Below are 27,756 nucleotides of genomic sequence, written 5' to 3' on the forward strand. Positions count from 1 at the left end.
GCGGGACAGGAGCTTACCGGCTTGGTCCGCCGCGCCGCGCCCAGCGAGGCGGACCGAGTCTTCCTCGTGGCTGCGGCGAGGCAATGAAAGGGAAAGAAATGTAAAGATGGTTAAAGGTGCAAGAAATAAGAAAAAAACAGCAACAAAGAAATATCGCAACAGTAAATACTTATACGGGGAAGAAAATAAAAACACATACAAACAAAACCAATTTTCCCTTCGTTACCCTTCCATGACTCAGCACCCCCGCCCCCCTTCCCTTCATCCCTTTCCTCATCCCCCGACACCCTTCACACACCTTACTCATATAATTCCTCTTTTTTCCCCTAATTCCCTCAACTTCTCCGCTGACACACACACAGAGAGAGAGAGAGAGAGAGAGAGAGAGAGAGAGAGAGAGAGAGAGAGAGAGAGAGAGAGAGAGAGAGAGAGAGAGAGAGAGAGAGAGAGAGAGAGAGAGAGAGAGAGAGAGAGAGAGAAAACCACAATGCGTTGAGAAAGATCTAGGGCTTTCTAAACCATAGCGTCAGCAGCTTCCCACTCCCACGGGCACAGCACCTCTCTAGTGTTGGTCTCGTGCGGAAACTTCCACACCACAGGGGAGGATGAAGCGGGGAATTGGACATCTAGTGACTGGCGTGTCTCTGTAGTCGTGACATTGAAGTGTAAGTCTATATACATAATGTCAAACATAGATAATTGTTTAAAAGTTTAGATATGCGGTGGATTTGATGAATGATATTTGATTGATTAAGTTCTGGCACTGTGATGGTTTAAGTATTTGTTTATAATATGTAGAGGCATTTACAATTTTAGTGACTTGTAGTTTGACAAAATGGGGAATGATGTATTTATAATAAAAAAAAAGACAGAAAAAAAAGTTGCTCTCCCCTTTAATGAACAGCGAATCTGGTGAGAGAAAATGGGTTGTTTTACCGGTAACTACAGTGGTGCGCAGAGAGAAAATTAATTATTTTTAGGGGTCACTATACCTCCTCCTCTCTTTCTTCCTCCTTCCCCTCTTTATTATTTGCAATCGACATTTTTAATAAACTCCCCACCTGCGACACGAGGCCATCACCAAACAATAATTAGCACATCAATAAAAATTCCGTTTGAATGTTACCGTCAGGGAGGGGGCCGGATATAGAGAAGGGACAAGTATTTCCAAAAAGCCCCGACTCTTTCCACGAGACTCACTCCTGCGTTTGTCAGCTGAGAGAGGAGTCAGATAGTACTTGAAAGGTTATTGGTGGAGGTTAACGTTATCTGACGTCTGTTATCTTTGTCCTCGCTTCCAGACTAAGTGACTGAGGTTGATACTTTTAATTCATTAACCAAACAGAACAATCTTGACGACGCAAGCCATGCTCACATTGGCAGAAAATTGTTGATATAGATAAATATACTGTACTCTGCTTTCAATCTTTTATGTTCATGCTAACTCCTCATTTGATCCTGCTAACTGCATGCCTCCACCTCTCGTTCAGTTCCTAAGCATTAGGCTCTCAGCTCCTGCCCACCCCAATACAATTCCCTTCTGCAAGAGTTCACCATCATCTTCATTTTTTCATCCCTGTCACGGATAAACTCTCCAGTAACTTTCCTTTGTCTGCATTCCCTTCTTCCTACGACTTTCAAAATGAGAGTATCAAGACACCTTCAACCTTATTCGAATATTCAATTAGGAACTTGACTTCACATTTTGAGAGTAGTTCTCCTGCGGACTTTTGTTCAGTTTGTTTTTGCTTTTGAGAGCTTCCCCGGCTATAAAACACACGCTCAGATAAGGCTCCTGATAAGGTATCTCTGGGGTGTTCTAGCCCCAGCCATCAAGTTCCTTATTTATGCGTCTGTGCCGCGACTTAGCAATCTGTATCAGTGCGTCGCGCGGTGGCCGGTGTCCCTAGTGTGTATTATTGCCTTACGCTGGAAGGATCGAAGCCAAAGGTGTGATGAGGTTGTGGGCTGAAGTACCGTTGGTGGCGGTGGTGGTGGCAATGGCGGTGGCGGTGCAGGAGGCAGGAGCCGCGCGAATCCTGATGCTGCACCCGACCAGCACCAGAAGTCACAAGAATTTCTTCATGGCCATCGCGGAGAACCTGGCACAGAGGAACCACTCGGTGAGTGGCGCAGACCCCGTTACCGCGGACTCAGGTGTTGTGTCGTGAGCATGACGGCGGTATACAAGGAAACCTCACGATGAAGTTTTGACAGTAAGGGAGAAAAACAATATTGTTCTTGTTACTCATGCAGTCCCATGTTCGCCTGTTCTTGCCGCCGTGTCACTAATTGTTCTTCGCGTTTTTGGGTTGACAGGTGACATTCGTGACGAACTTCAACTCGACACGCCAGCGACCCAACATCCGGGAGGTATTCGTAGCCGACGAATCCTTTACCCCGTCTCTTCCAAGCATGTTCAACTTCAACAGCCTGCAGGTGACGAGGCAGCTTTACCCCGCCCTGGTCACCACCTGCAGCCTGACTCTTGCTGCCGATGAGGTTCAGTCGATCCTCAGGGAAGAGTTCGACTTGGTGATGATGTACCCATTCATGACAGAATGCTTTCTCTCTGTCATACACGAATGGAAAGTAAGTTACTGGACAACCGTACCACCAAAACATTATTTAAGTTGATGAATAAATGCACATTTGTTCAAAGTGGATTGGCTCCATGCAAAGTGAGACGAACATGTTCATTCATCATTACAAGAGCACCGTTGCCGTTGAGAGACTCACTGTAACAGCAAAGCTATACAGTACTACTATCACAACCACTCTCACCCACGGACACGTATACAATTTTGGAGTTTTAATTCTTAGATATCGAGTGATTTGTTATCGTACAAAAAACTGACCTACTGACCTTGACGATCATTCTCACGCGCCTAAGCACGAGCAGCGGGTGTGTTGTTCATCGTGCTTCATTAATGTACGTCTTGCCCTTCTGTCCATGACCGTGTTTCTGGCATGCCAACGTTTCTTAAAGAATTTATATTTCTCTTTAGTCGTAATGTTTACAGGCTTAGTATCCTTGTGAATAAAGATGAAAGTATTCTTTTTTAATTTATTTTTTATTTTATTTTAGGATCCATCTCCCACCTTCACACTCGACTGGTGGCGTTGAATACATGTCAAACCACATAAAGGATAAAAAGACGGTTAATAATACTATGTTCGTGTTTTCGTGCACAACGTCTTCTTTTCCATTATATCTATTTTTCCATTGTCCGTCACCCCCTCCACCTGTCCGCCCCCCGACAGGTGCCGTTCATCTACGTGTTTCCCAACATGGTGCAAGTGGCATTCAGTGACATCGCCGGCACGCCCTTCTTCCCATCCCTCGCGGCGAGCTATTTCCTTAACCTCGAGTACCCGCTCACCTTCACCGGCAGAATGATCAGCACGGTCGTGGGCGCCATGAACATTGTCTTCTCGGATTTCCTTTTGTCAAGGTGAGTAACTTTTCGACTTCCGACTTCTGTGGACACCAATCCATTCCAGTGCGGGTCCTTTGATGGTGTCTCACTTTCCAAGTGATATGACAAAATACATCGTTCCTAAGATGGCTCGGTGATAATACGTATATGTGGGTTCAAACTAAACATTCCTTTGTGACGTCTGCTTGAAGATGGTTCGCCCTAGGACATGTAAATGGTAAACGTTTAGAGATACCAACGTTTATATCTTCTTTTGACTCACTACCTCCTCAGGCAAGAGACGGAATGCCGCGCCCGAAAGCTGTGCCCTGAGGACTTGCCCAGCCTGGCAGAGTTGAAGCTTAAGAGTAGTCTCTTCATCACTAACAGGTGTGTGCTTGTGTGTGTGTGTGTGTGTGTGTGTGTGTGTGTGTGTGTGTGTGTGTGCGCTTTTGATTGCATATTTGTGTGTTTGTGTGTACGTCTGTGTGTGTAATTCACCCACGGACTGATCATGATTCAGGCTCGCAATCGCAAGCAAATACTCTCCCGATCCGAGCAAGCTCCTTATAATCGATCTCTGAGTACTGCCGAGCCCTTCACACCTCACACAGCCCATCCTCCTTGATCAAAGTGGGACTAACTAGTATGGCATTATCTGTGTGTGTGTGTGTGTGTGTGTGTGTGTGTGTGTGTGTGTGTGTGTGTGTGTGTGTGTGTGTGTGTGTGTGTGTGTGTGTGTGTGTGCACGCCTCACCACTCTCCTTCCTCCGCAGCGTCAGGACGATGGAGAACCCGACGCTGCCCTACACGCCCACGGTGGTGCACGCCGGAGGAATACACTGCCGCCCCGCCAAGCCGCTCCCCGAGGTACGTCCCTCCCCCTGTCTTTGGCTCTGCTGCTCCCCTTGACGAAACACTCGCTGCTGCTGCTGCTGCTGCTACACCTTTGCCTCCCTCTCCCTCGTGCCAGGATCTGCAGCAGTGGGTCGCCGGCGCGGGGAAGCCAGGAGTCATCCTCTTTAGTCTGGGAACCCTCGTCAAGTCATCAACCTTACCCGAGGAGTGAGTGCGACGGCACCACCCAGTATCACTGTCCTGAGACAGCCACACACCTAGGACAGGTGCACACACGGTATACAGGTACACACACGGTGGACAAGTAACAGTGACGCCTCCTCCCTCACAGGTACAGGAAGGTGCTGCTGGAGGTGTTCGGTTCCCTGCAGCAGCGGGTCCTGTGGAAGTGGGACGAGGACGCCATGGAGGGCCTTCCCCCCAACGTGCGGCTGTCCAAGTGGCTCCCTCAGCAGGACATCCTCGGTGAGCATGTGTGATTGACAGATCAGCTCTATTAAACCAACAGAGGAATCCAGTCAATCAGGAGAGGCTGGCAAACCCTACCGAGGCACCAGAGCAATACTTCGCTTGGACAGAATGTCGTACAAGGTAGAGTGACGTGTGTATGTCATTGCCAGTCTGATGGTCTATCTCTTGTTCCCGAGGCTAGGTCACCAGCAGCTGCAGCTCTTCATTACACACGGGGGTTTGCTTAGCACCCAGGAGGCGTCCTACCACGGGGTGCCGGTGCTCGGCCTGCCTGTCGCCGTGGACCAACATCAAAACATGAGGATGGTGCAGCGGGAGGGCTGGGGACGCTTCCTGCACTGGGAGGACCTCAACTATGACAGCTTTCGCGGCAACATTCTCCAGATGATAGGCGACACAAGGTATTAAGGCAACCTTGCCAGATTAGGATGAGCTTTGTCATGAGAGCAGCTTGTGTCACTACATGCCTGTTAGTCCAAATGTGATGGCTTCTTTCCGCAAATCAGTGACTCAATGTTCTGGACAAGCAGGTTTCGGGACGAGGCGCAGCGTAGGGCGAAGGTGATGCGGGACCAGCCGTTGTCGCCGGGGGACTGGACGACCTACTGGGTGGAGTATGTCCTGCGGCACCAAGGGGCACGCCACCTCCGCTCCACCGCCCTCGACATGCCCTGGTGAGTCCTTTTCTGTTAGTCTTGCGTGGTAGCGGTCACTAACCCAACGTAAGGCCGTAGATAGGGAGAGTTTAGCCTGGGCTCCCCAGACGCCATCTTGCATCTATGGTGCTAAGTCTCACTGCCTTCCACAAGGCGCTTCTCCCTCAACTCACACCACCAAAGATAAAAACAGAAGTACCTGGTATTCCAGCAGCTTGTGGTCAGGCACGATCGTTGTAAGTGAGCATCAGCGGCATAAATGGCAAGTGAAGCTTGGCCTGATTCTGACCCAATGGTCTCTTCGGTCAGTCTGGTCAGCAGCCTCATGGCATCCATAGCCTGCTCATAGAACTCATCGTTGGCTGTCAATGACGGCCCGAACACTTCTGTTCCTCAGGAGCTGTGGACCCCAGTGCGAGTTTCGTGCGGGGACACGATTCCTGTTCCCTCCTGGACTTACCCTTTTGTCGCTGTTACTTTCAGGTACCAGTTGTACAACGCTGACGTGTGGGCGGTGGTGGTGGTGGTGACGCTGGTGGCGGGGGTCCTGGTCTCCTGGCTCTGCTACAGGATCCTTCGAGCCTTGATTGGCTGCTGCTGCCAAGCAAAAAAGGCCAAGAAGGACTGACGTCTGGTATATAGTGACGCCGGCCACGAGGAGTGAGAAGTAGAAGCTAGACGGCGTGAGCCGAGCAAAAGATGACGTACTGTGAATGCTTTAAGAGTGAACACCCTCAAAACACACACAGCATAAGATTTATAACGTTCTTGAGGCCGATGCATGAGGTCATCCAAGGAAGAATTAAGATCATGTTCGCATCCCCACGTTTTATTTGCGGCGCCGTCACTGCGGGACAGGAGCTTACCGGCTTGGTCCGCCGCGCCGCGCCCAGCGAGGCGGACCGAGTCTTCCTCGTGGCTGCGGCGAGGCAATGAAAGGGAAAGAAATGTAAAGATGGTTAAAGGTGCAAGAAATAAGAAAAAACCAGCAACAAAGAAATATCGCAACAGTAAATACTTATACGGGGAAGAAAATAAAAACACATACAAACAAAACCAATTTTCCCTTCGTTTCCCTTCCATGACTCAGCACCCCCGCCCCCCTTCCCTTCATCCCTTTCCTCATCCCCCGACACCCTTCACACACCTTACTCATATAATTCCTCTTTTTTCCCCTAATTCCCTCAACTTCTCCGCTGACACACACAGAGAGAGAGAGAGAGAGAGAGAGAGAGAGAGAGAGAGAGAGAGAGAGAGAGAGAGAGAGAGAGAGAGAGAGAGAGAGAGAGAGAGAGAGAGAGAGAGAGAGAGAGAGAGAGAGAGAGAGAGAGAGAGAGAGAGAGAGAGAGAGAGAGAGAGAGAGAGAGAGAAAACCACAATGCGTTGAGAAAGATCTAGGGCTTTCTAAACCATAGCGTCAGCAGCTTCCCACTCCCACGGGCACAGCACCTCTCTAGTGTTGGTCTCGTGCGGAAACTTCCACACCACAGGGGAGGATGAAGCGGGGAATTGGACATCTAGTGACTGGCGTGTCTCTGTAGTCGTGACATTGAAGTGTAAGTCTATATACATAATGTCAAACATAGATAATTGTTTAAAAGTTTAGATATGCGGTGGATTTGATGAATGATATTTGATTGATTAAGTTCTGGCACTGTGATGGTTTAAGTATTTGTTTATAATATGTAGAGGCATTTACAATTTTAGTGACTTGTAGTTTGACAAAATGGGGAATGATGTATTTATAATAAAAAAAAAAGAGAAAAAAAAAGTTGCTTTCCCCTTTAATGAACAGCGAATCTGGTGAGAGAAAATGGGTTGTTTTACCGGTAACTACAGTGGTGCGCAGAGAGAAAATTAATTATTTTTAGGGGTCACTATACCTCCTCCTCTCTTTCTTCCTCCTTCCCCTCTTTATTATTTGCAATCGACATTTTTAATAAACTCCCCACCTGCGACACGAGGCCATCACCAAACAATAATTAGCACATCAATAAAAATTCCGTTTGAATGTTACCGTCAGGGAGGGGGCCGGATATAGAGAAGGGACAAGTATTTCCAAAAAGCCCCGACTCTTTCCACGAGACTCACTCCTGCGTTTGTCAGCTGAGAGAGGAGTCAGATAGTACTTGAAAGGTTATTGGTGGAGGTTAACGTTATCTGACGTCTGTTATCTTTGTCCTCGCTTCCAGACTAAGTGACTGAGGTTGATACTTTTAATTCATTAACCAAACAGAACAATCTTGACGACGCAAGCCATGCTCACATTGGCAGAAAATTGTTGATATAGATAAATATACTGTACTCTGCTTTCAATCTTTTATGTTCATGCTAACTCCTCATTTGATCCTGCTAACTGCATGCCTCCACCTCTCGTTCAGTTCCTAAGCATTAGGCTCTCAGCTCCTGCCCACCCCAATACAATTCCCTTCTGCAAGAGTTCACCATCATCTTCATTTTTTCATCCCTGTCACGGATAAACTCTCCAGTAACTTTCCTTTGTCTGCATTCCCTTCTTCCTACGACTTTCAAAATGAGAGTATCAAGACACCTTCAACCTTATTCGAATATTCAATTAGGAACTTGACTTCACATTTTGAGAGTAGTTCTCCTGCGGACTTTTGTTCAGTTTGTTTTTGCTTTTGAGAGCTTCCCCGGCTATAAAACACACGCTCAGATAAGGCTCCTGATAAGGTATCTCTGGGGTGTTCTAGCCCCAGCCATCAAGTTCCTTATTTATGCGTCTGTGCCGCGACTTAGCAATCTGTATCAGTGCGTCGCGCGGTGGCCGGTGTCCCTAGTGTGTATTATTGCCTTACGCTGGAAGGATCGAAGCCAAAGGTGTGATGAGGTTGTGGGCTGAAGTACCGTTGGTGGCGGTGGTGGTGGCAATGGCGGTGGCGGTGCAGGAGGCAGGAGCCGCGCGAATCCTGATGCTGCACCCGACCAGCACCAGAAGTCACAAGAATTTCTTCATGGCCATCGCGGAGAACCTGGCACAGAGGAACCACTCGGTGAGTGGCGCAGACCCCGTTACCGCGGACTCAGGTGTTGTGTCGTGAGCATGACGGCGGTATACAAGGAAACCTCACGATGAAGTTTTGACAGTAAGGGAGAAAAACAATATTGTTCTTGTTACTCATGCAGTCCCATGTTCGCCTGTTCTTGCCGCCGTGTCACTAATTGTTCTTCGCGTTTTTGGGTTGACAGGTGACATTCGTGACGAACTTCAACTCGACACGCCAGCGACCCAACATCCGGGAGGTATTCGTAGCCGACGAATCCTTTACCCCGTCTCTTCCAAGCATGTTCAACTTCAACAGCCTGCAGGTGACGAGGCCGCTTTACCCGCCCTGGTCACCACCTGCAGCCTGACTCTTGCTGCCGATGAGGTTCAGTCGATCCTCAGGGAAGAGTTCGACTTGGTGATGATGTACCCATTCATGACAGAATGCTTTCTCTGTCATACACGAATGGAAAGTGTTACTGGACAACCGTACCACCAAAACATTATTTAAGTTGATGAATAAATGCACATTTGTTCAAAGTGGATTGGCTCCATGCAAAGTGAGACGAACATGTTCATTCATCATTACAAGAGCACCGTTGCCGTTGAGAGACTCACTGTAACAGCAAAGCTATACAGTACTACTATCACAACCACTCTCACCCAAGGACACGTATACAATTTTGGAGTTTTAATTCTTAGATATCGAGTGATTTGTTATCGTACAAAAACTGACCTACTGACCTTGACGATCATTCTCACGCGCCTAAGCACGAGCGGGTGTGTTGTTCATCGTGCTTCATTAATGTACGTCTTGCCCTTCTGTCCATGACCGTGTTTCTGGCATGCCAACGTTTCTTAAAGAATTTATATTTCTTTAGTCGTAATGTTTACAGGCTTAGTATCCTTGTGAATAAAGATGAAAGTATTCTTTTTAATTTATTTTTTATTTTATTTTAGGATCCATCTCCCACCTTCACACTCGACTGGTGTCGTTGAATACATGTCAAACCACATAAAGGATAAAAAGACGGTTAATAATACTATGTTCGTGTTTTCGTGCACAACGTCTTCTTTCCATTATATCTATTTTCCATTGTCCGTCACCCTCCACCTGTCCGCCCCCGACAGGTGCCGTTCATCTACGTGTTTACCAACATGGAGCAAGTGGCATAAAGTGACATCGCCTGCACGCCCTTCTTCCCATCCTCGCGGCGAGCTATTTCCTTAACCTCGAGTACCCGCTCACCTTCACCGGCAGAATGATCAGCACGGTCGTGGGCGCCATGAACATTGTCTTCTCGGATTTCCTTTTGTCAAGGTGAGTAACTTTTCGACTTCCGACTTCTGTGGACACCAATCCATTCCAGTGCGGGTCCTTTGATGGTGTCTCACTTTCCAAGTGATATGACAAAATACATCGTTCCTAAGATGGCTCGGTGATAATACGTATATGTGGGTTCAAACTAAACATTCCTTTGTGACGTCTGCTTGAAGATGGTTCGCCCTAGGACATGTAAATGGTAAACGTTTAGAGATACCAACGTTTATATCTTCTTTTGACTCACTACCTCCTCAGGCAAGAGACGGAATGCCGCGCCCGAAAGCTGTGCCCTGAGGACTTGCCCAGCCTGGCAGAGTTGAAGCTTAAGAGTAGTCTCTTCATCACTAACAGGTGTGTGCTTGTGTGTGTGTGTGTGTGTGTGTGTGTGTGTGTGTGTGTGTGTGTGTGTGTGTGTGTGCGCTTTTGATTGCATATTTGTGTGTTTGTGTGTACGTCTGTGTGTGTAATTCACCCACGGACTGATCATGATTCAGGCTCGCAATCGCAAGCAAATACTCTCCCGATCCGAGCAAGCTCCTTATAATCGATCTCTGAGTACTGCCGAGCCCTTCACACCTCACACAGCCCATCCTCCTTGATCAAAGTGGGACTAACTAGTATGGCATTATCTGTGTGTGTGTGTGTGTGTGTGTGTGTGTGTGTGTGTGTGTGTGTGTGTGTGTGTGTGTGTGTGTGTGTGTGTGTGTGTGTGTGTGTGTGTGTGCACGCCTCACCACTCTCCTTCCTCCGCAGCGTCAGGACGATGGAGAACCCGACGCTGCCCTACACGCCCACGGTGGTGCACGCCGGAGGAATACACTGCCGCCCCGCCAAGCCGCTCCCCGAGGTACGTCCCTCCCCCTGTCTTTGGCTCTGCTGCTCCCCTTGACGAAACACTCGCTGCTGCTGCTGCTGCTGCTACACCTTTGCCTCCCTCTCCCTCGTGCCAGGATCTGCAGCAGTGGGTCGCCGGCGCGGGGAAGCCAGGAGTCATCCTCTTTAGTCTGGGAACCCTCGTCAAGTCATCAACCTTACCCGAGGAGTGAGTGCGACGGCACCACCCAGTATCACTGTCCTGAGACAGCCACACACCTAGGACAGGTGCACACACGGTATACAGGTACACACACGGTGGACAAGTAACAGTGACGCCTCCTCCCTCACAGGTACAGGAAGGTGCTGCTGGAGGTGTTCGGTTCCCTGCAGCAGCGGGTCCTGTGGAAGTGGGACGAGGACGCCATGGAGGGCCTTCCCCCCAACGTGCGGCTGTCCAAGTGGCTCCCTCAGCAGGACATCCTCGGTGAGCATGTGTGATTGACAGATCAGCTCTATTAAACCAACAGAGGAATCCAGTCAATCAGGAGAGGCTGGCAAACCCTACCGAGGCACCAGAGCAATACTTCGCTTGGACAGAATGTCGTACAAGGTAGAGTGACGTGTGTATGTCATTGCCAGTCTGATGGTCTATCTCTTGTTCCCGAGGCTAGGTCACCAGCAGCTGCAGCTCTTCATTACACACGGGGGTTTGCTTAGCACCCAGGAGGCGTCCTACCACGGGGTGCCGGTGCTCGGCCTGCCTGTCGCCGTGGACCAACATCAAAACATGAGGATGGTGCAGCGGGAGGGCTGGGGACGCTTCCTGCACTGGGAGGACCTCAACTATGACAGCTTTCGCGGCAACATTCTCCAGATGATAGGCGACACAAGGTATTAAGGCAACCTTGCCAGATTAGGATGAGCTTTGTCATGAGAGCAGCTTGTGTCACTACATGCCTGTTAGTCCAAATGTGATGGCTTCTTTCCGCAAATCAGTGACTCAATGTTCTGGCCAAGCAGGTTTCGGGACGAGGCGCAGCGTAGGGCGAAGGTGATGCGGGACCAGCCGTTGTCGCCGGGGGACTGGACGACCTACTGGGTGGAGTATGTCCTGCGGCACCAAGGGGCACGCCACCTCCGCTCCACCGCCCTCGACATGCCCTGGTGAGTCCTTTTCTGTTAGTCTTGCGTGGTAGCGGTCACTAACCCAACGTAAGGCCGTAGATAGGGAGAGTTTAGCCTGGGCTCCCCAGACGCCATCTTGCATCTATGGTGCTAAGTCTCACTGCCTTCCACAAGGCGCTTCTCCCTCAACTCACACCACCAAAGATAAAAACAGAAGTACCTGGTATTCCAGCAGCTTGTGGTCAGGCACGATCGTTGTAAGTGAGCATCAGCGGCATAAATGGCAAGTGAAGCTTGGCCTGATTCTGACCCAATGGTCTCTTCGGTCAGTCTGGTCAGCAGCCTCATGGCATCCATAGCCTGCTCATAGAACTCATCGTTGGCTGTCAATGACGGCCCGAACACTTCTGTTCCTCAGGAGCTGTGGACCCCAGTGCGAGTTTCGTTGCGGGGACACGATTCCTGTTCCCTCCTGGACTTACCCTTTTGTCGCTGTTACTTTCAGGTACCAGTTGTACAACGCTGACGTGTGGGCGGTGGTGGTGGTGGTGACGCTGGTGGCGGGGGTCCTGGTCTCCTGGCTCTGCTACAGGATCCTTCGAGCCTTGATTGGCTGCTGCTGCCAAGCAAAAAAGGCCAAGAAGGACTGACGTCTGGTATATAGTGACGCCGGCCACGAGGAGTGAGAAGTAGAAGCTAGACGGCGTGAGCCGAGCAAAAGATGACGTACTGTGAATGCTTTAAGAGTGAACACCCTCAAAACACACACAGCATAAGATTTATAACGTTCTTGAGGCCGATGCATGAGGTCATCCAAGGAAGAATTAAGATCATGTTCGCATCCCCACGTTTTATTTGCGGCGCCGTCACTGCGGGACAGGAGCTTACCGGCTTGGTCCGCCGCGCCGCGCCCAGCGAGGCGGACCGAGTCTTCCTCGTGGCTGCGGCGAGGCAATGAAAGGGAAAGAAATGTAAAGATGGTTAAAGGTGCAAGAAATAAGAAAAAACCAGCAACAAAGAAATATCGCAACAGTAAATACTTATACGGGGAAGAAAATAAAAACACATACAAACAAAACCAATTTTCCCTTCGTTACCCTTCCATGACTCAGCACCCCCGCCCCCCTTCCCTTCATCCCTTTCCTCATCCCCCGACACCCTTCACACACCTTACTCATATAATTCCCCTTTTGTCCCCTAATTCCCTAAACTTATCCGCTGACACACACACAGAGAGAGAAACCACAATGCGTTGAGAAAGATCTAGGGCTTTCTAAACCATAGCGTCAGCAGCTTCCCACTCCACGGGCACAGCACCTCTCTAGTGTTGGTCTCGTGCAAACTTCCACACCACAGGGAGGATGAAGCGGGAATTGGACATCTAGTGACTGGCGTGTCTCTGTAGTCGTGACATTGAAGTGTAAGTCTATATACATAATGTCAAACATAGATAATTGTTTAAAAGTTTAGATATGCGGTGGATTTGATGAATGATATTTGATTGATTAAGTTCTGGCACTGTGATGGTTTAAGTATTTGTTTATAATATGTAGAGGCATTTACAATTTTAGTGACTTGTAGTTTGACAAAATGGGGAATGATGTATTTATAATAAAAAAAAAGAAAAAAAGTTGCTTTCCCCTTTAATGAACAGCGAATCTGGTGAGAGAAAATGGGTTGTTTACCGGTAACTACAGTGGTGCGCAGAGAGAAAATTAATTATTTTAGGTCACTATACCTCCTCCTCAGATTCTTCCTCCTTCCCCTCTTTATAATAAGCAATCGACATATTTAATAAACTCCACACCTGCGACACGAGGCCATCACCAAACAATAATTAGCACATCAATAAAAATTCCGTTTGAATGTTACCGTCAGGGAGGGGGCCGGATATAGAGAAGGGACAAGTATTTCCAAAAAGCCCCGACTCTTTCCACGAGACTCACTCCTGCGTTTGTCAGCTGAGAGAGGAGTCAGATAGTACTTGAAAGGTTATTGGTGGAGGTTAACGTTATCTGACGTCTGTTATCTTTGTCCTCGCTTCCAGACTAAGTGACTGAGGTTGATACTTTTAATTCATTAACCAAACAGAACAATCTTGACGACGCAAGCCATGCTCACATTGGCAGAAAATTGTTGATATAGATAAATATACTGTACTCTGCTTTCAATCTTTTATGTTCATGCTAACTCCTCATTTGATCCTGCTAACTGCATGCCTCCACCTCTCGTTCAGTTCCTAAGCATTAGGCTCTCAGCTCCTGCCCACCCCAATACAATTCCCTTCTGCAAGAGTTCACCATCATCTTCATTTTTTCATCCCTGTCACGGATAAACTCTCCAGTAACTTTCCTTTGTCTGCATTCCCTTCTTCCTACGACTTTCAAAATGAGAGTATCAAGACACCTTCAACCTTATTCGAATATTCAATTAGGAACTTGACTTCACATTTTGAGAGTAGTTCTCCTGCGGACTTTTGTTCAGTTTGTTTTTGCTTTTGAGAGCTTCCTGCTATAAAACACACGCTCAGATAAGGCTCCTGATAAGGTATCTCTGGGGTGTTCTAGCCCCAGCCATCAAGTTCCTTATTTATGCGTCTGTGCCGCGACTTAGCAATCTGTATCAGTGCGTCGCGCGGTGGCCGGTGTCCCTAGTGTGTATTATTGCCTTACGCTGGAAGGATCGAAGCCAAAGGTGTGATGAGGTTGTGGGCTGAAGTACCGTTGGTGGCGGTGGTGGTGGCAATGGCGGTGGCGGTGCAGGAGGCAGGAGCGCGCGAATCCTGATGCTGCACCCGACCAGCACCAGAAGTCACAAGAATTTCTTCATGGCCATCGCGGAGAACCTGGCACAGAGGAACCACTCGGTGAGTGGCGCAGACCCCGTTACCGCGGACTCAGGTGTTGTGTCGTGAGCATGACGGCGGTATACAAGGAAACCTCACGATGAAGTTTTGACAGTAAGGGAGAAAAACAATATTGTTCTTGTTACTCATGCAGTCCCATGTTCGCCTGTTCTTGCCGCCGTGTCACTAATTGTTCTTCGCGTTTTTGGGTTGACAGGTGACATTCGTGACGAACTTCAACTCGACACGCCAGCGACCCAACATCCGGGAGGTATTCGTAGCCGACGAATCCTTTACCCCGTCTCTTCCAAGCATGTTCAACTTCAACAGCCTGCAGGTGACGAGGCAGCTTTACCCCGCCCTGGTCACCACCTGCAGCCTGACTCTTGCTGCCGATGAGGTTCAGTCGATCCTCAGGGAAGAGTTCGACTTGGTGATGATGTACCCATTCATGACAGAATGCTTTCTCTCTGTCATACACGAATGGAAAGTAAGTTACTGGACAACCGTACCACCAAAACATTATTTAAGTTGATGAATAAATGCACATTTGTTCAAAGTGGATTGGCTCCATGCAAAGTGAGACGAACATGTTCATTCATCATTACAAGAGCACCGTTGCCGTTGAGAGACTCACTGTAACAGCAAAGCTATACAGTACTACTATCACAACCACTCTCACCCAAGGACACGTATACAATTTTGGAGTTTTAATTCTTAGATATCGAGTGATTTGTTATCGTACAAAAAACTGACCTACTGACCTTGACGATCATTCTCACGCGCCTAAGCACGAGCAGCGGGTGTGTTGTTCATCGTGCTTCATTAATGTACGTCTTGCCCTTCTGTCCATGACCGTGTTTCTGGCATGCCAACGTTTCTTAAAGAATTTATATTTCTCTTTAGTCGTAATGTTTACAGGCTTAGTATCCTTGTGAATAAAGATGAAAGTATTCTTTTTTAATTTATTTTTTATTTTATTTTAGGATCCATCTCCCACCTTCACACTCGACTGGTGGCGTTGAATACATGTCAAACCACATAAAGGATAAAAAGACGGTTAATACTATGTTCGTGTTTTCGTGCACAACGTCTTCTTTCCATTATATCTATTTTTCCATTGTCCGTCACCCCCTCCACCTGTCCGCCCCCCGACAGGTGCCGTTCATCTACGTGTTTCCCAACATGGTGCAAGTGGCATTCAGTGACATCGCCGGCACGCCCTTCTTCCCATCCCTCGCGGCGAGCTATTTCCTTAACCTCGAGTACCCGCTCACCTTCACCGGCAGAATGATCAGCACGGTCGTGGGCGCCATGAACATTGTCTTCTCGGATTTCCTTTTGTCAAGGTGAGTAACTTTTCGACTTCCGACTTCTGTGGACACCAATCCATTCCAGTGCGGGTCCTTTGATGGTGTCTCACTTTCCAAGTGATATGACAAAATACATCGTTCCTAAGATGGCTCGGTGATAATACGTATATGTGGGTTCAAACTAAACATTCCTTTGTGACGTCTGCTTGAAGATGGTTCGCCCTAGGACATGTAAATGGTAAACGTTTAGAGATACCAACGTTTATATCTTCTTTTGACTCACTACCTCCTCAGGCAAGAGACGGAATGCCGCGCCCGAAAGCTGTGCCCTGAGGACTTGCCCAGCCTGGCAGAGTTGAAGCTTAAGAGTAGTCTCTTCATCACTAACAGGTGTGTGCTTGTGTGTGTGTGTGTGTGTGTGTGTGTGTGTGTGTGTGTGTGTGTGTGTGTGTGTGTGTGTGTGCGCTTTTGATTGCATATTTGTGTGTTTGTGTGTACGTCTGTGTGTGTAATTCACCCACGGACTGATCATGATTCAGGCTCGCAATCGCAAGCAAATACTCTCCCGATCCGAGCAAGCTCCTTATAATCGATCTCTGAGTACTGCCGAGCCCTTCACACCTCACACAGCCCATCCTCCTTGATCAAAGTGGGACTAACTAGTATGGCATTATCTGTGTGTGTGTGTGTGTGTGTGTGTGTGTGTGTGTGTGTGTGTGTGTGTGTGTGTGTGTGTGTGTGTGTGTGTGTGTGTGTGTGTGTGTGTGTGTGTGCACGCCTCACTCTCCTTCCTCCGCAGCGTCAGGACGATGGAGAACCCGCTGCCCTACACGCCCACGGTGGTGCACGCCGGAGGAATACACTGCCGCCCCGCCAAGCCGCTCCCCGAGGTACGTCCCTCCCCCTGTCTTTGGCTCTGCTGCTCCCCTTGACGAAACACTCGCTGCTGCTGCTGCTGCTGCTACACCTTTGCCTCCCTCTCCCTCGTGCCAGGATCTGCAGCAGTGGGTCGCCGGCGCGGGGAAGCCAGGAGTCATCCTCTTTAGTCTGGGAACCCTCGTCAAGTCATCAACCTTACCCGAGGAGTGAGTGCGACGGCACCACCCAGTATCACTGTCCTGAGACAGCCACACACCTAGGACAGGTGCACACACGGTATACAGGTACACACACGGTGGACAAGTAACAGTGACGCCTCCTCCCTCACAGGTACAGGAAGGTGCTGCTGGAGGTGTTCGGTTCCCTGCAGCAGCGGGTCCTGTGGAAGTGGGACGAGGACGCCATGGAGGGCCTTCCCCCCAACGTGCGGCTGTCCAAGTGGCTCCCTCAGCAGGACATCCTCGGTGAGCATGTGTGATTGACAGATCAGCTCTATTAAACCAACAGAGGAATCCAGTCAATCAGGAGAGGCTGGCAAACCCTACCGAGGCACCAGAGCAATACTTCGCTTGGACAGAATGTCGTACAAGGTAGAGTGACGTGTGTATGTCATTGCCAGTCTGATGGTCTATCTCTTGTTCCCGAGGCTAGGTCACCAGCAGCTGCAGCTCTTCATTACACACGGGGGTTTGCTTAGCACCCAGGAGGCGTCCTACCACGGGGTGCCGGTGCTCGGCCTGCCTGTCGCCGTGGACCAACATCAAAACATGAGGATGGTGCAGCGGGAGGGCTGGGGACGCTTCCTGCACTGGGAGGACCTCAACTATGACAGCTTTCGCGGCAACATTCTCCAGATGATAGGCGACACAAGGTATTAAGGCAACCTTGCCAGATTAGGATGAGCTTTGTCATGAGAGCAGCTTGTGTCACTACATGCCTGTTAGTCCAAATGTGATGGCTTCTTTCCGCAAATCAGTGACTCAATGTTCTGGCCAAGCAGGTTTCGGGACGAGGCGCAGCGTAGGGCGAAGGTGATGCGGGACCAGCCGTTGTCGCCGGGGGACTGGACGACCTACTGGGTGGAGTATGTCCTGCGGCACCAAGGGGCACGCCACCTCCGCTCCACCGCCCTCGAAATGCCCTGGTGAGTCCTTTCGCTGTTCCTTTTGCGTGGTAACGGTCACTAACTCACAACAAAGCTATAAGGGAAGTTTTGCCTGGGCTCCCCAGACGCAATCTTGCATTTATGGCGCTAAGTCTCACTGCCTTCCACAAGGCGCTTCTCCCTCAACTCACAACACCAAAGATAAAAACACAAGTACATGGTATTCCAGCAGCTTGTGGTCAGGCACGATCGTTGATAAGTCAACATTCCTCTTCCCCAGAGGAATCCTCAAATAGTCTGGTCAGCAGCCTCATGGCATCCATAGCCTGCTCATAGAACTCATCGTTGGCTGTCAATGACGGCCCGAACACTTCTGTTCCTCAGGAGCTGTGGACCCCACTCCGAGTTTCGTGGCGGGGACACGATTCCTGTTCCCTCCTGGACTTGCCCTTTTGTCACTGTTATTTTCAGGTACCAGTTGTACAACGCTGACGTGTGGGCGGTGGTGGTGGTGGTGACGCTGGTGGCGGGGGTCCTGGCCTCCTGGCTCTGCTACAGGATCCTTCGAGTCCTGATTGGCTGCTGCTGCCGAGCAAGGAAGGCCAAGAAGGACTGACGTCTGGTGTCTGGTATATAGTAACGCCGGCCGCGAGGAGTGAGAAGTTAAATGGCGTTAGCCGAGCAACACATGACGTACTGTGTATGCCTTAAAAATGAGCTTCCCCCAAAACACACACAGCATAAGATTCATAACTTTTCCGAGGTCGAAGGAATATGTCATCGTAGGAAGAGTTCAGTTTATGTTCGCATCCCCGTTTTCCTTGCGGCACCGTCACGGCGGGAGGGGCGCTTACCTGCTTGTTCCGCCGCGCCGCGCCCAGCGAGGCGGCGCCGAGGCTTCGTCATGGCTGCGGCGATGCAAGGAAAGGGAAGGAAATGTAGAGATAGTTAAAGGTGCAAGAAATAAAAAGAACAAAGCCACAAATAAATATCACAACTGTAAACACTTATGCGGGAAAGAAAATAAATAAACATACAAACATATCCGATTTTTCCTTCGTTTCCCTTCCATGCCTCAGGCCCCCCCCCACCCTCCCCCCTCCCTTCATCCCTTTCCTCATCCCCCGACACCCTTCACACACCCTTACTCACATCCTTCCTCTTCTTTCCTCTAATTCCCTCAACTTTGCTGATCCACGATAACGACGCTCCACTTCCTCCACTGTGTTGCGTCACCGAGAGAGAGAGAGAGAGAGAGAGAGAGAGAGAGAGAGAGAGAGAGAGAGAGAGAGAGAGAGAGAGAGAGAGAGAGAGAGAGAGAGAGAGAGAGAGAGAGAGAGAGAGAGAGAGAAGAAAACGAGAAGAAGGAGGAGGAGGAGGAGGAAGAGCGACTGGCGAGAGGCGAGGGGACGAGGCGACCTGACCGGACCCAGCTTCCAGTTAGTCGGCGGAAGGAACCCACGTGTCAGTGTGAATCGGACCGCGGGTGAGGGAACACGCACCTCCTCCTCTCCGCCCTTCCACTCGTGTGTCTCCCTCCGGTGTGTGCGTGCGCGGGTGTGCCTCTGTGCGGGTGTAGATTCCCCTTCTTCGCCCCGCTTACACCTCCGTGCCGGGAACTTAATAACGGATCAAAAAGAACACATGAAACTTAACGAGATGAGAAAAAAACAACCTCGAGAAACTTAAAACTGAATCGCAGGGAAATGAAACGAAAACTTAATCTGTGCAACCCGTGATTTTAAAGTTGTGGGTGGGAGGGAGTTTAAAAGGACGTTATATGTGGTTTATTTTGGATTTGGTTTTGTAAATGGTTAAAGGAATTACTACTTGTATAGATTTTTTTTCGTTTTCCTTTTTTTTTCTTCCGTTTGATGTTGATTTGAGCCCGTGTGTTTGTTTATGTGTGTGTGTGTGTGTGTGTGTGTGTGTGTGTGTGTGTGTGTGTGTGTGTGTGTGTGTGTGTGTGTTGAAGGGACTTTCGTTCATCTTAAAGTAACATCTAATTTGAAGGTAAGTTTGATGATTGCATACACACACACACACACACACACACACACACACACACACACACACACACACCAAGACTCACCATTTCGTCTCTCATTAATATCGCTTTTTTTTTACCCGAAACTTTAAAATGACCCGCTCCCTCGCAAAAAAATATCATCACCAACAATAATAATAATAATAATAATAATAATAATAATAATAATAATAATAATAATAATAATAATAATAATAATAATAATAATAATAATAATAATAATAATAAAAATAATAATAATAATAGTAGGAGTAAAAACAGTAATAAAGATAATAGTGATAATAATAACGTTAAAGATCACAACTGTACTACCAATAATATAAACACTGACATTATCGAAAGCATTAAACCACCACCATGCCATACCTTTCTTAACTCTCACCTTTAATTAACTCACACACTAATACCTTTTACTCACGAGACCTTCCTTTTCACTCCCCCCCATGTCTCTATCTCTCTCTGGTAACCCGGATATACTCGCTACTCGGTGTCAGAAGAGGTATTCAAGCGGTGTCTAGGCAAGGGGAACGGGTCAAGGGAAGCGGAGGGGTACTTGTCTAACGCTCGCCTCCACTCCGCTGTGTCCTGAAGCCTCATTGGAACCCGGATGCCGCTACCCCAAAAGTTCCTAATGGTCTCTTTCGTTTCATCCCGCTCCTACTGGTCCTGCTGGTTTGGGTGCTGCTACTACTACTAATTTTACTATTGTTCCTGCTACTTCTACTACTACTACTACTACAATTGCTACTCTTACTACTGGTTCTTTAAGCTCTACTCTTGGTATTAAAACGACTTCTTTTGTTACTACGTCTATTATTTCTACTATTATTACTTCTGCTGCAACTACTACTTCTACTACTTCTACTACTCTTGGCATTACTACGACTCCTTCTGTTACTACGTCTATTACTTCTACTATTATTACTTCAGCTACTCCTGCTTCTAATACTACTCTTACTACTACTACTACTACTACTATTGATGATACTTTTAATACTACTACTTCTACTTTCACTATCATACGTTCTGCTCATACCTCTACTACTACTACTACTACTACTACTACTACTACTATCATCATCATCGTCATTGAAAAAAAGATAAAAGTAAAGAAAAAATGTTAGGTATATGATGCTGATAGTCACTTTTGTTTTATAGAAAGAAGAAAATATATACAGTGTAAAAAAACTCCACCTAACATATGCTTGACTTTATTTCATTCCAGTAAAAAAAAAAAAAGAATAGAAAGAGAAGTCGCCTTTCTCCTTTTAATTATTTCCTCTCACGCTCAGAATTCAATCCATCAAATAAGAAAAAAAAAAACAAAGAAACAAACTAACAGAGAAGGGAAGGAAAGAAAGGAAGAACGAAAGAAAAAGAAAGAAATAGAGATGTAAAATGAACACAAATATCCACAAACCACAAGTAAGGTAACCACACAAATAACCACACAAATAACCATACACATACCACACATAACCACTCAAATAACCACAAATAACCATACACATACCACACATAACCACTCAAATAACCACAAATAACCACACACACACACCACAAATAACCACTCAAATAACCATACACATACCACACATAACCACTCAAATAACCACAAATAACCACACACACACACCACAAATAACCATACACATACCACACATAACCACTCAAATAACCACAAATAACCAAACACCACAAATAATCACACAAATAACCACACGCAGCAGAAATTTCTCCTTTTAATTATTTCCGCTCATGTCCTGAATTTAGTGCATCTGCGTTTATCCCCGTCCCTGCGCGCGGGTCATCAGGCAACAAATGACACTCGTAAGGCGCGGCCGCTGGGAAATTGCATCACGTGACTTTTTAACTTCGTAACAACACTTCCTCCAAAAGTTAAAAAATAGGAATAAAAAAAGATAATAGAGTGTGGTTTTATGGGAGAAGTTGATTTGGTTAATATGTGAATAAGATGAGAGAAGTTTGTGTAGCTATCTGTTTCTCTCTTTTTTTTCACTCCTCTCTTTTCTTTCTTTCTTTCTTCTTTCCTACCTCTATGTTATTTTGTTTCCTTCTTTTTTTCCTTGTTTCTTTCTTCCTGTTCGTTTTCTTTCTTTCGTTCTTTCCTTCCTTCTTTCTTTCTTTCTCTCTTTCGTTCATTCCTTTACCTTTTTTTTCTCTCTTCCTTCCTTCCTTCATTGCTTCCTTCCCTTTCTTCCTTTCTTTCTTCACCCCCATCTCTCTCTCTCTCTCTCTCTCTCTCTCTCTCTCTCTCTCTCTCTCTCTCTCTCTCTCTCTCTCTCTCTCTCTCTCTCTCTCTCTCTCTCTCTCTCTCTCTCTCTCTCTCCCACTGTATACGAGATGCGATAAGTTTGAGCAGCAAGGAAAGAAGTTAAAGACGCTGGAGGTAATTCTCCTCATGATGGCGTTACGTTGTGTGAAGTTACCGAGAGAGAGAGAGAGAGAGAGAGAGAGAGAGAGAGAGAGAGAGAGAGAGAGAGAGAGAGAGAGAGAGAATCTTCTAATTAATAATACGTCACATTTCATAACATTCAAAGTTGATGAAATTCCCATAAGACTTTCCACTTTAATGTCTTTTACACATTTTATAATTCGTTACTATTTTATGATATGAATTTGATTTCCTCGACCTTTTTCATCCTTTTATCACAAATTAGCTTTCATAAGAGTCTGCGCAAGAGCGACCAAACTTGAAACGAGACTAAGGTAGATAACTAAGAGGATAAAAAAAAATACGTGCTAAATAAATCATAACAAAGGAAAATATGGATGGCGGGAAATTCAACTCACGCTGCTTATTAGAGGACATCCGGCAGGAGAAATGAACCTAAACAAAAAACAAAAACAAAAACAGGAATGACACAGGAAGGACATACAGGAAGGTCAACGAGGAGGGGAGAGAAAACATTTAATACATATTTTTCAGGGGGGGGAGGATAAAGGGGAAGGGGAGGGGGAAGAGGAGTGTAGGGGGAGGAGGGGGGAGAAGGCCAGTCTAATTCGCTCTGGCTTTCTGCTGGACGCTTGAATGTTGCCTTGATTTCCCGATAATTAGGTTAAGAGTGCAAATACTTGGTTGTTGGTTGCTATTCCGGTGCCGCTGCCGTTGGTATTGGTGGTGGTGGTGGTGGTAGTGTGACGTGTGTGTGTGTGTGTGTGTGTGTGTGTGTGTGTGTGTGTGTGTGTGTGTGTGTGTGTGTGTGTGTGTGTGTCAAGGTATGGGGTGGTTGTGTGGGGGTGGGGGTGAGAGTGGAGGTGCGTGTGTGTAGGACGGAATATATGTGTGAGTTTGTGGGGGGAAGTTGTGCGTGTGTGTGTGTGTGTGTGTGTGTGTGTGTGTGTGTGTGTGTGTGTGTGTGTGTGTGTGTGTGTGTGTGTGTGTTGTGATGAGCAAACACCTCCACCACCACCAACATCACCATCACCACCACCACCACCATCACCATCACCACCACCACCACCACCACCACCACCATCACCACCACCACCACCACTACTACTAATATGATCACCAAAACCAAACACTAACACCATTTCCATAACCTCCACCACCACCACCACCACCACCATTAACATTACCACTACCATCACCATCACCACTAACACCACCACCATAGTATCATCACCATCACCCCTACTATCAGAAATTACAATCATGACAGGAAATAAATATAGATAAATGGATAGATACAGATAGACAGACAGACAGAGAGAGAGAGAGAGAGAATGGATTAAACCAATAAAACCAGTGAAAGGGTCGCTCTTTAAATTCTGAACAAATATAATCAAGCTCGCAATAATCAGGTAAATGAAAAGTAATTAAAATGTCAGGTATCCATTTCACATCAAAGCTTATGGTCACCGGGACACAAGATCAAAAATAACAGCGCAAAAAAGCATACAAACTGGTTAGAGAGAGAGAGAGAGAGAGAGAGAGAGAGAGAGAGAGTGTTTACGTTTGAGTCTAATCTACTGATAAAATTAATAGGAATAAAAGTAATGTTATCTCTCTAATGTCAACTGATTCTGACTTTCACTTGGCAATATTCTGATTACTAATTTCTCTATTCATCTATCTATCTATCTATCTATCTTTTAAATGCTACCTAACGAATATCTGCCTCTTCTCTTTCTTATAAGCAAATCACCTATTCATTCATCTATCTATCTATCTATTTATCTATCTATCTATCTATCTTTTTAACGCTACCAAACGAACATCTGCCTCTTCTCTTTCTTATAAGTCAATCACCTTCTATTCAGATTTCAGTATCTTCGTTATCTGCTTGCTTATCATCATCAATTCCTTTTTTTTTATACTTTTTTACATCTATATAATTTTCAGCATCATCATCTACCACCATTTTGCTTCCCTTCTGTGTCTCATTACGGTCCTTAAGTTTCCTTCTGTTCATCATCTTTCTATTTGAGGAGAGGAAGAGGGAGAGAAAATAAAATCAACATAAGTACAATTATAATATGCAAACATACATGTATCCATTATACCGAACAAACACACACACACACACACACACACACACACACACACACACACACACACACACACACACACACACACACACACACAAAGAAACAGATTTAAATATACATACATATCCATATATACATGCAAATATACATACAGAGACAGGCATAAAAAAACGCGGACAGATATGTTGAAATTGACAGACAGACGGAGAGACACAAAGACAGACGGACAGACAAACATAACACGGCATAAAGGCAATAAAAAATAAAAAAATAAAAAATCGTATTGAAATTGCCCCCCCCCTCCTTCCCCCCCCCCAAAAAAAAAACAAAAAACGCAGAGGCAAATTCGCGGACAAACGTGTTTATGAATTTTGGTTCGACCGCACAAAAAAAGAGGAATGGAATTATGTGCTATATTCAAAATTGCCACACACACACACACACACACACACACACACACACACACACACACACACACACACGCACACACACACACACGCACGCACACACCAAGCTCGGCCACAAACAGGGCGGACAAATTACTGGAGTTAAAAATTCAAGAGTGAAGTTTGTTTTGTTTTTTTCTACTCCCTTCCTTTTTTTTTTTTTTTTACTTTATTTTTCCATTTGCTTTTCCCTAATTTCCTCCGCCTCTGCCCGATCTACGTAATGCTATTGGCAATTTTATAGTTTTTTTCCTCTCTCTCTCTCTCTCTCTCTCTCTCTCTCTCTCTCTCTCTCTCTCTCTCTCTCTCTTCTTCTTCTCCACAATTCAATTCTTCCACACTTTAAAATGAAAATGGATGAGAAGGAGAATGCAGAGGAGGACAATAAGAGGAGGAGGAGGAGGAGGAGAAGGAGGAGGAGGAGGAGGAGGAGGAGGAGGAGGAAGGAAACTACCAACTAATCCAATTTCTTTCACTTTATAGCGTTTTTGTGTTTTGTTGTTATTTATTAATCTTCTTAAACACACACACACACACACACACACACACACACACACACACACACACACACACATGAACGTAACTCCCCTTTTTCTCCTTCCTTCTTTTCCTCCTCTTCCTTCCTTTTTTCACCGTTTCCTTTTCTCTTTTCCCTCCTCTTCCTTCCTTTGTTCCTTTTCCTCTATTCTTCCTTCCTTTCCTCAACCCTTTCCCCTTTTCTTTTCCCTTCTCTTTCTTCCTTTGCTCCTCTTTCTCTATTCTTCTTTCCTTTTCACTACCCTTTATCCTTCCCTTTTCTTTCCTCTTCCTTCTTATGTTTCTTTTTCTTCCTTCCTTTCCTTCGTTTTCTCTTCCTTTTCCCTCCTCTTCGTTCCTTTGTTCCTCTTTATTCTTCCTTCCTCTCCTATTCCTCCCTTTCCTCTTCCCGTTTCCCTTTCCTTTTTCTTCTTCCTCCTTCTTTTGTTCCTCTTTATTCTTCCATCCTCACCCATTCCTCCCTTTCCTCTATCAATATCCCTTCCCTTTTTCTTCTTCCTCATTCTTCTGTTCCTCTTTATCCTTCTTCTCCTCTTCCTCCTTTCCCCTACCCCTTCCCCTTCCCTTCCCTCTCCTCTGCCTTCCCTCCCCTCTTCATCACACACTTCCACATACCTTCATTTCTCTTCCACCATTCCCATCAATCCCATCAGTAATTTATCTCTCCCATCACCCCTAACACGCACACACACACGCACACACGGATGGGTCAACATGGATGGGGCTCGGAAGGGCTGGGATGGGCTAACCGGTGACCCCTTCACGCCCTTAATACGGATTTTGAGGAGAAAGTAAACAAGAGGGAAGAGAAGAGGAAGGGCGCGGACCTCCTCTTCCTCTTGTACTGAATTTCCTGAAGGGGCAGTGGGAGAGGAGGAAGAGGAAGAGGAGGAGGAGGAGGAGGAGGATGCAGAGGACGAGAATTAAGAAGGAGAAGCGGATAACGAGAATCAGAAAGAAAGGAAGATGATAAAAACTTGGAAGAGGAGGAGGAGGAAGGGGAGGAAGATGCAGAGGACGAGAGCAAGAAAGAGGAAAGGAATAAAGGAAGTAGAAAGGGAAGGAAGATGATAACTAATGGCAAGAGAAGCAGGAAGAGGAATGAGATGAACCAATGTTGTAGGAGAAGGAGGAGGAGGAGGAGGAGGAGGAGGAGGACATAAAGAGGAAGATAAATAGGAGGAAAATTAAGGATGAGCATATATGGAAGAAGAGGAATAAGGAGTAAGAGGAGGAGGAGGTGGAGGAGGATAAGGAGCAAAAATAGTGGTAGTTAGCAGGTGGAGGAGCCGGAGGTGGAGGAGGAGGAGAAGGTACGGAAGAGACGAGAGAAATAAGAGAATACTTAATCAACACAGAAAAAAGAGGAGGAAGAGGAGAGGAAATAAATAAAGAGGAGGTCGAGAAGCAAATTTAGTAAAGGAGGGAGAGGAGGAGAGAGGGAGAGAGAGAGGGAGAGAAAGAGAGGTGGAAGGAAGGGAGGATACGTATACGAGGGAGGGACAGAAGGGGGAGGAGGAAGGAAGGGAGAGACAGATGGAGGGAAGGAAGGACAGCGGAGAGGAAAGAGAAGAGGAGGAGGAGGAAGAAGCTGACGTAGGAGACATAATATTGGAGGAAGAGAGAGAAGGAGAGAAGAAAGAACCCTCGTCATGCTGTAAATTAAGTGTCAGAGAGAGAGAGAGAGAGAGAGAGAGAGATACCCCATCGTCTTTTCCAATACCACACCTTCAAACTCTCTCTCTCTCTCTCTCTCTCTCTCTCTCTCTCTCTCTCTCTCTCTCTCTTGTTTTTTGCTCTTTTCTTCTCCTTCTTGTTCCTTTTTTTGTTCGAGTTCTTGTTTTTATTCTCTCTCTCTCTCTCTCTCTCTCTTGGTTTTTTGCTCTTTTTCTCCTTTTCTTCTCCTTCTTGTTCCTTTTTTTGTTCTAGTTCTTGTTTTTATTCTCTCTCTCTCTCTCTCTCTCTCTCTCTCTCTCTCTCTCTCTCTCTCTCTCTCTCTCTCTCTCTCTCTCTCTCTCTCTCTCGTTCTCTTGTTTTTTTGTTCTTTTTCTCTTTCTTGTTCCTTTTCTTGTTCTAGTTCTTGTTCTCTCTCTCTCTCTCTCTCTCTCTCTCTCTCTCTCTCTCTCTCTCTCTCTCTCTCTCTCTCTCTCTCTCTCTCTCTCTCTCTTGTTTTATTTGTTCTTTTTCTTCTTTTCTTCTCCTTGTTTCTTTTCTTGTTTTTAATCTCTCTCTCTCTCTCTCTCTCTCTCTCTCTCTCTCTCTCTCTCTCTCTCTATCTCTCTCTCTCTTTTTTTATTTTTTCTTTTTAATATTTTATTCTCTTTGTTTCTGTTATTGTTTTTAATCTCTCTCTCTCTCTCTCTCTCTCTCTCTCTCTCTCTCTCTCTCTCTCC

At 46.7% G+C, this 27,756-nt stretch overlaps 3 protein-coding genes across 12 annotated transcripts in view; all 3 read left to right on the forward strand.

The window, feature by feature from the left end:
- LOC127007861 (UDP-glycosyltransferase UGT5-like) overlaps positions 1–12,757 on the forward strand; it is an 84,157-nt gene extending 71,400 nt beyond the window's left edge. Inside the window, exons 11-16 of one of the 4 annotated variants that reach the window (XM_050879270.1) lie at positions 4,196–4,289; positions 4,393–4,484; positions 4,609–4,742; positions 4,930–5,149; positions 5,279–5,422; positions 12,182–12,757. In XM_050879270.1, the coding sequence (XP_050735227.1) occupies positions 4,196–4,289; positions 4,393–4,484; positions 4,609–4,742; positions 4,930–5,149; positions 5,279–5,422; positions 12,182–12,326 (829 nt within the window). In that variant the 3' untranslated portion in view covers positions 12,327–12,757. Of the gene's footprint in view, positions 1–4,195; positions 4,290–4,392; positions 4,485–4,608; positions 4,743–4,929; positions 5,150–5,278; positions 5,423–5,887; positions 6,368–10,685; positions 10,778–10,901; positions 11,036–11,222; positions 11,443–11,571; positions 11,716–12,181 lie in introns of those variants that run through there. The other 3 variants (XM_050879271.1, XM_050879268.1, XM_050879269.1) reach the window with 3 other exon arrangements.
- On the forward strand, positions 2,078–18,862 carry LOC127007866 (UDP-glycosyltransferase UGT5-like). Of its 6 annotated transcripts, none has more exons than XM_050879288.1 (10): positions 2,078–2,216; positions 14,739–15,011; positions 15,680–15,870; positions 16,129–16,224; positions 16,634–16,724; positions 16,828–16,919; positions 17,044–17,177; positions 17,365–17,584; positions 17,714–17,857; positions 18,290–18,862. In XM_050879288.1, exons 2-10 carry the CDS (start codon positions 14,835–14,837, stop codon positions 18,432–18,434), a joined length of 1,290 nt encoding a protein of 429 aa, XP_050735245.1. In that variant the 5' UTR covers positions 2,078–2,216; positions 14,739–14,834; the 3' UTR covers positions 18,435–18,862. The 6 variants fall into 6 exon arrangements, with proteins under 6 accessions (XP_050735245.1, XP_050735243.1, XP_050735247.1 ...); XM_050879286.1 differs by lacking the exon at positions 2,078–2,216 and adding an exon at positions 7,891–8,418; XM_050879290.1 differs by lacking the exon at positions 2,078–2,216 and adding an exon at positions 8,389–8,511.
- A 311-nt stretch (positions 18,863–19,173) lies between these two features.
- Positions 19,174–27,756, forward strand: part of LOC127007870 (histone-lysine N-methyltransferase, H3 lysine-79 specific-like) — a 67,915-nt gene continuing 59,332 nt past the window's right edge. Inside the window, exon 1 of one of the 2 annotated variants that reach the window (XM_050879293.1) lies at positions 19,174–19,359. The gene's annotated coding sequence lies outside the window, so the exon portion shown is untranslated. The remainder of the gene's footprint in view (positions 19,360–27,756) is intronic. The other variant, XM_050879294.1, reaches the window with a different exon arrangement.

This window comes from Eriocheir sinensis, chromosome 36, assembly GCF_024679095.1.
Source record: "Eriocheir sinensis breed Jianghai 21 chromosome 36, ASM2467909v1, whole genome shotgun sequence".
Taxonomy (NCBI): domain Eukaryota; kingdom Metazoa; phylum Arthropoda; class Malacostraca; order Decapoda; family Varunidae; genus Eriocheir; species Eriocheir sinensis.

Coding starts and splice junctions, on each gene's coding strand:
- LOC127007866 (XM_050879286.1), top strand. CDS start 8,251: ATGAGGTTGTGGGCTGAAGTACCGTTGGTGGCGGTGGTGGTGGCAATG. Junction 15,871..16,128: donor TCGGATTTCCTTTTGTCAAG/GTGAGTAACTTT, acceptor CTACCTCCTCAG/GCAAGAGACGGAATGCCGCG. Junction 17,858..18,289: donor ACCGCCCTCGAAATGCCCTG/GTGAGTCCTTTC, acceptor TGTTATTTTCAG/GTACCAGTTGTACAACGCTG.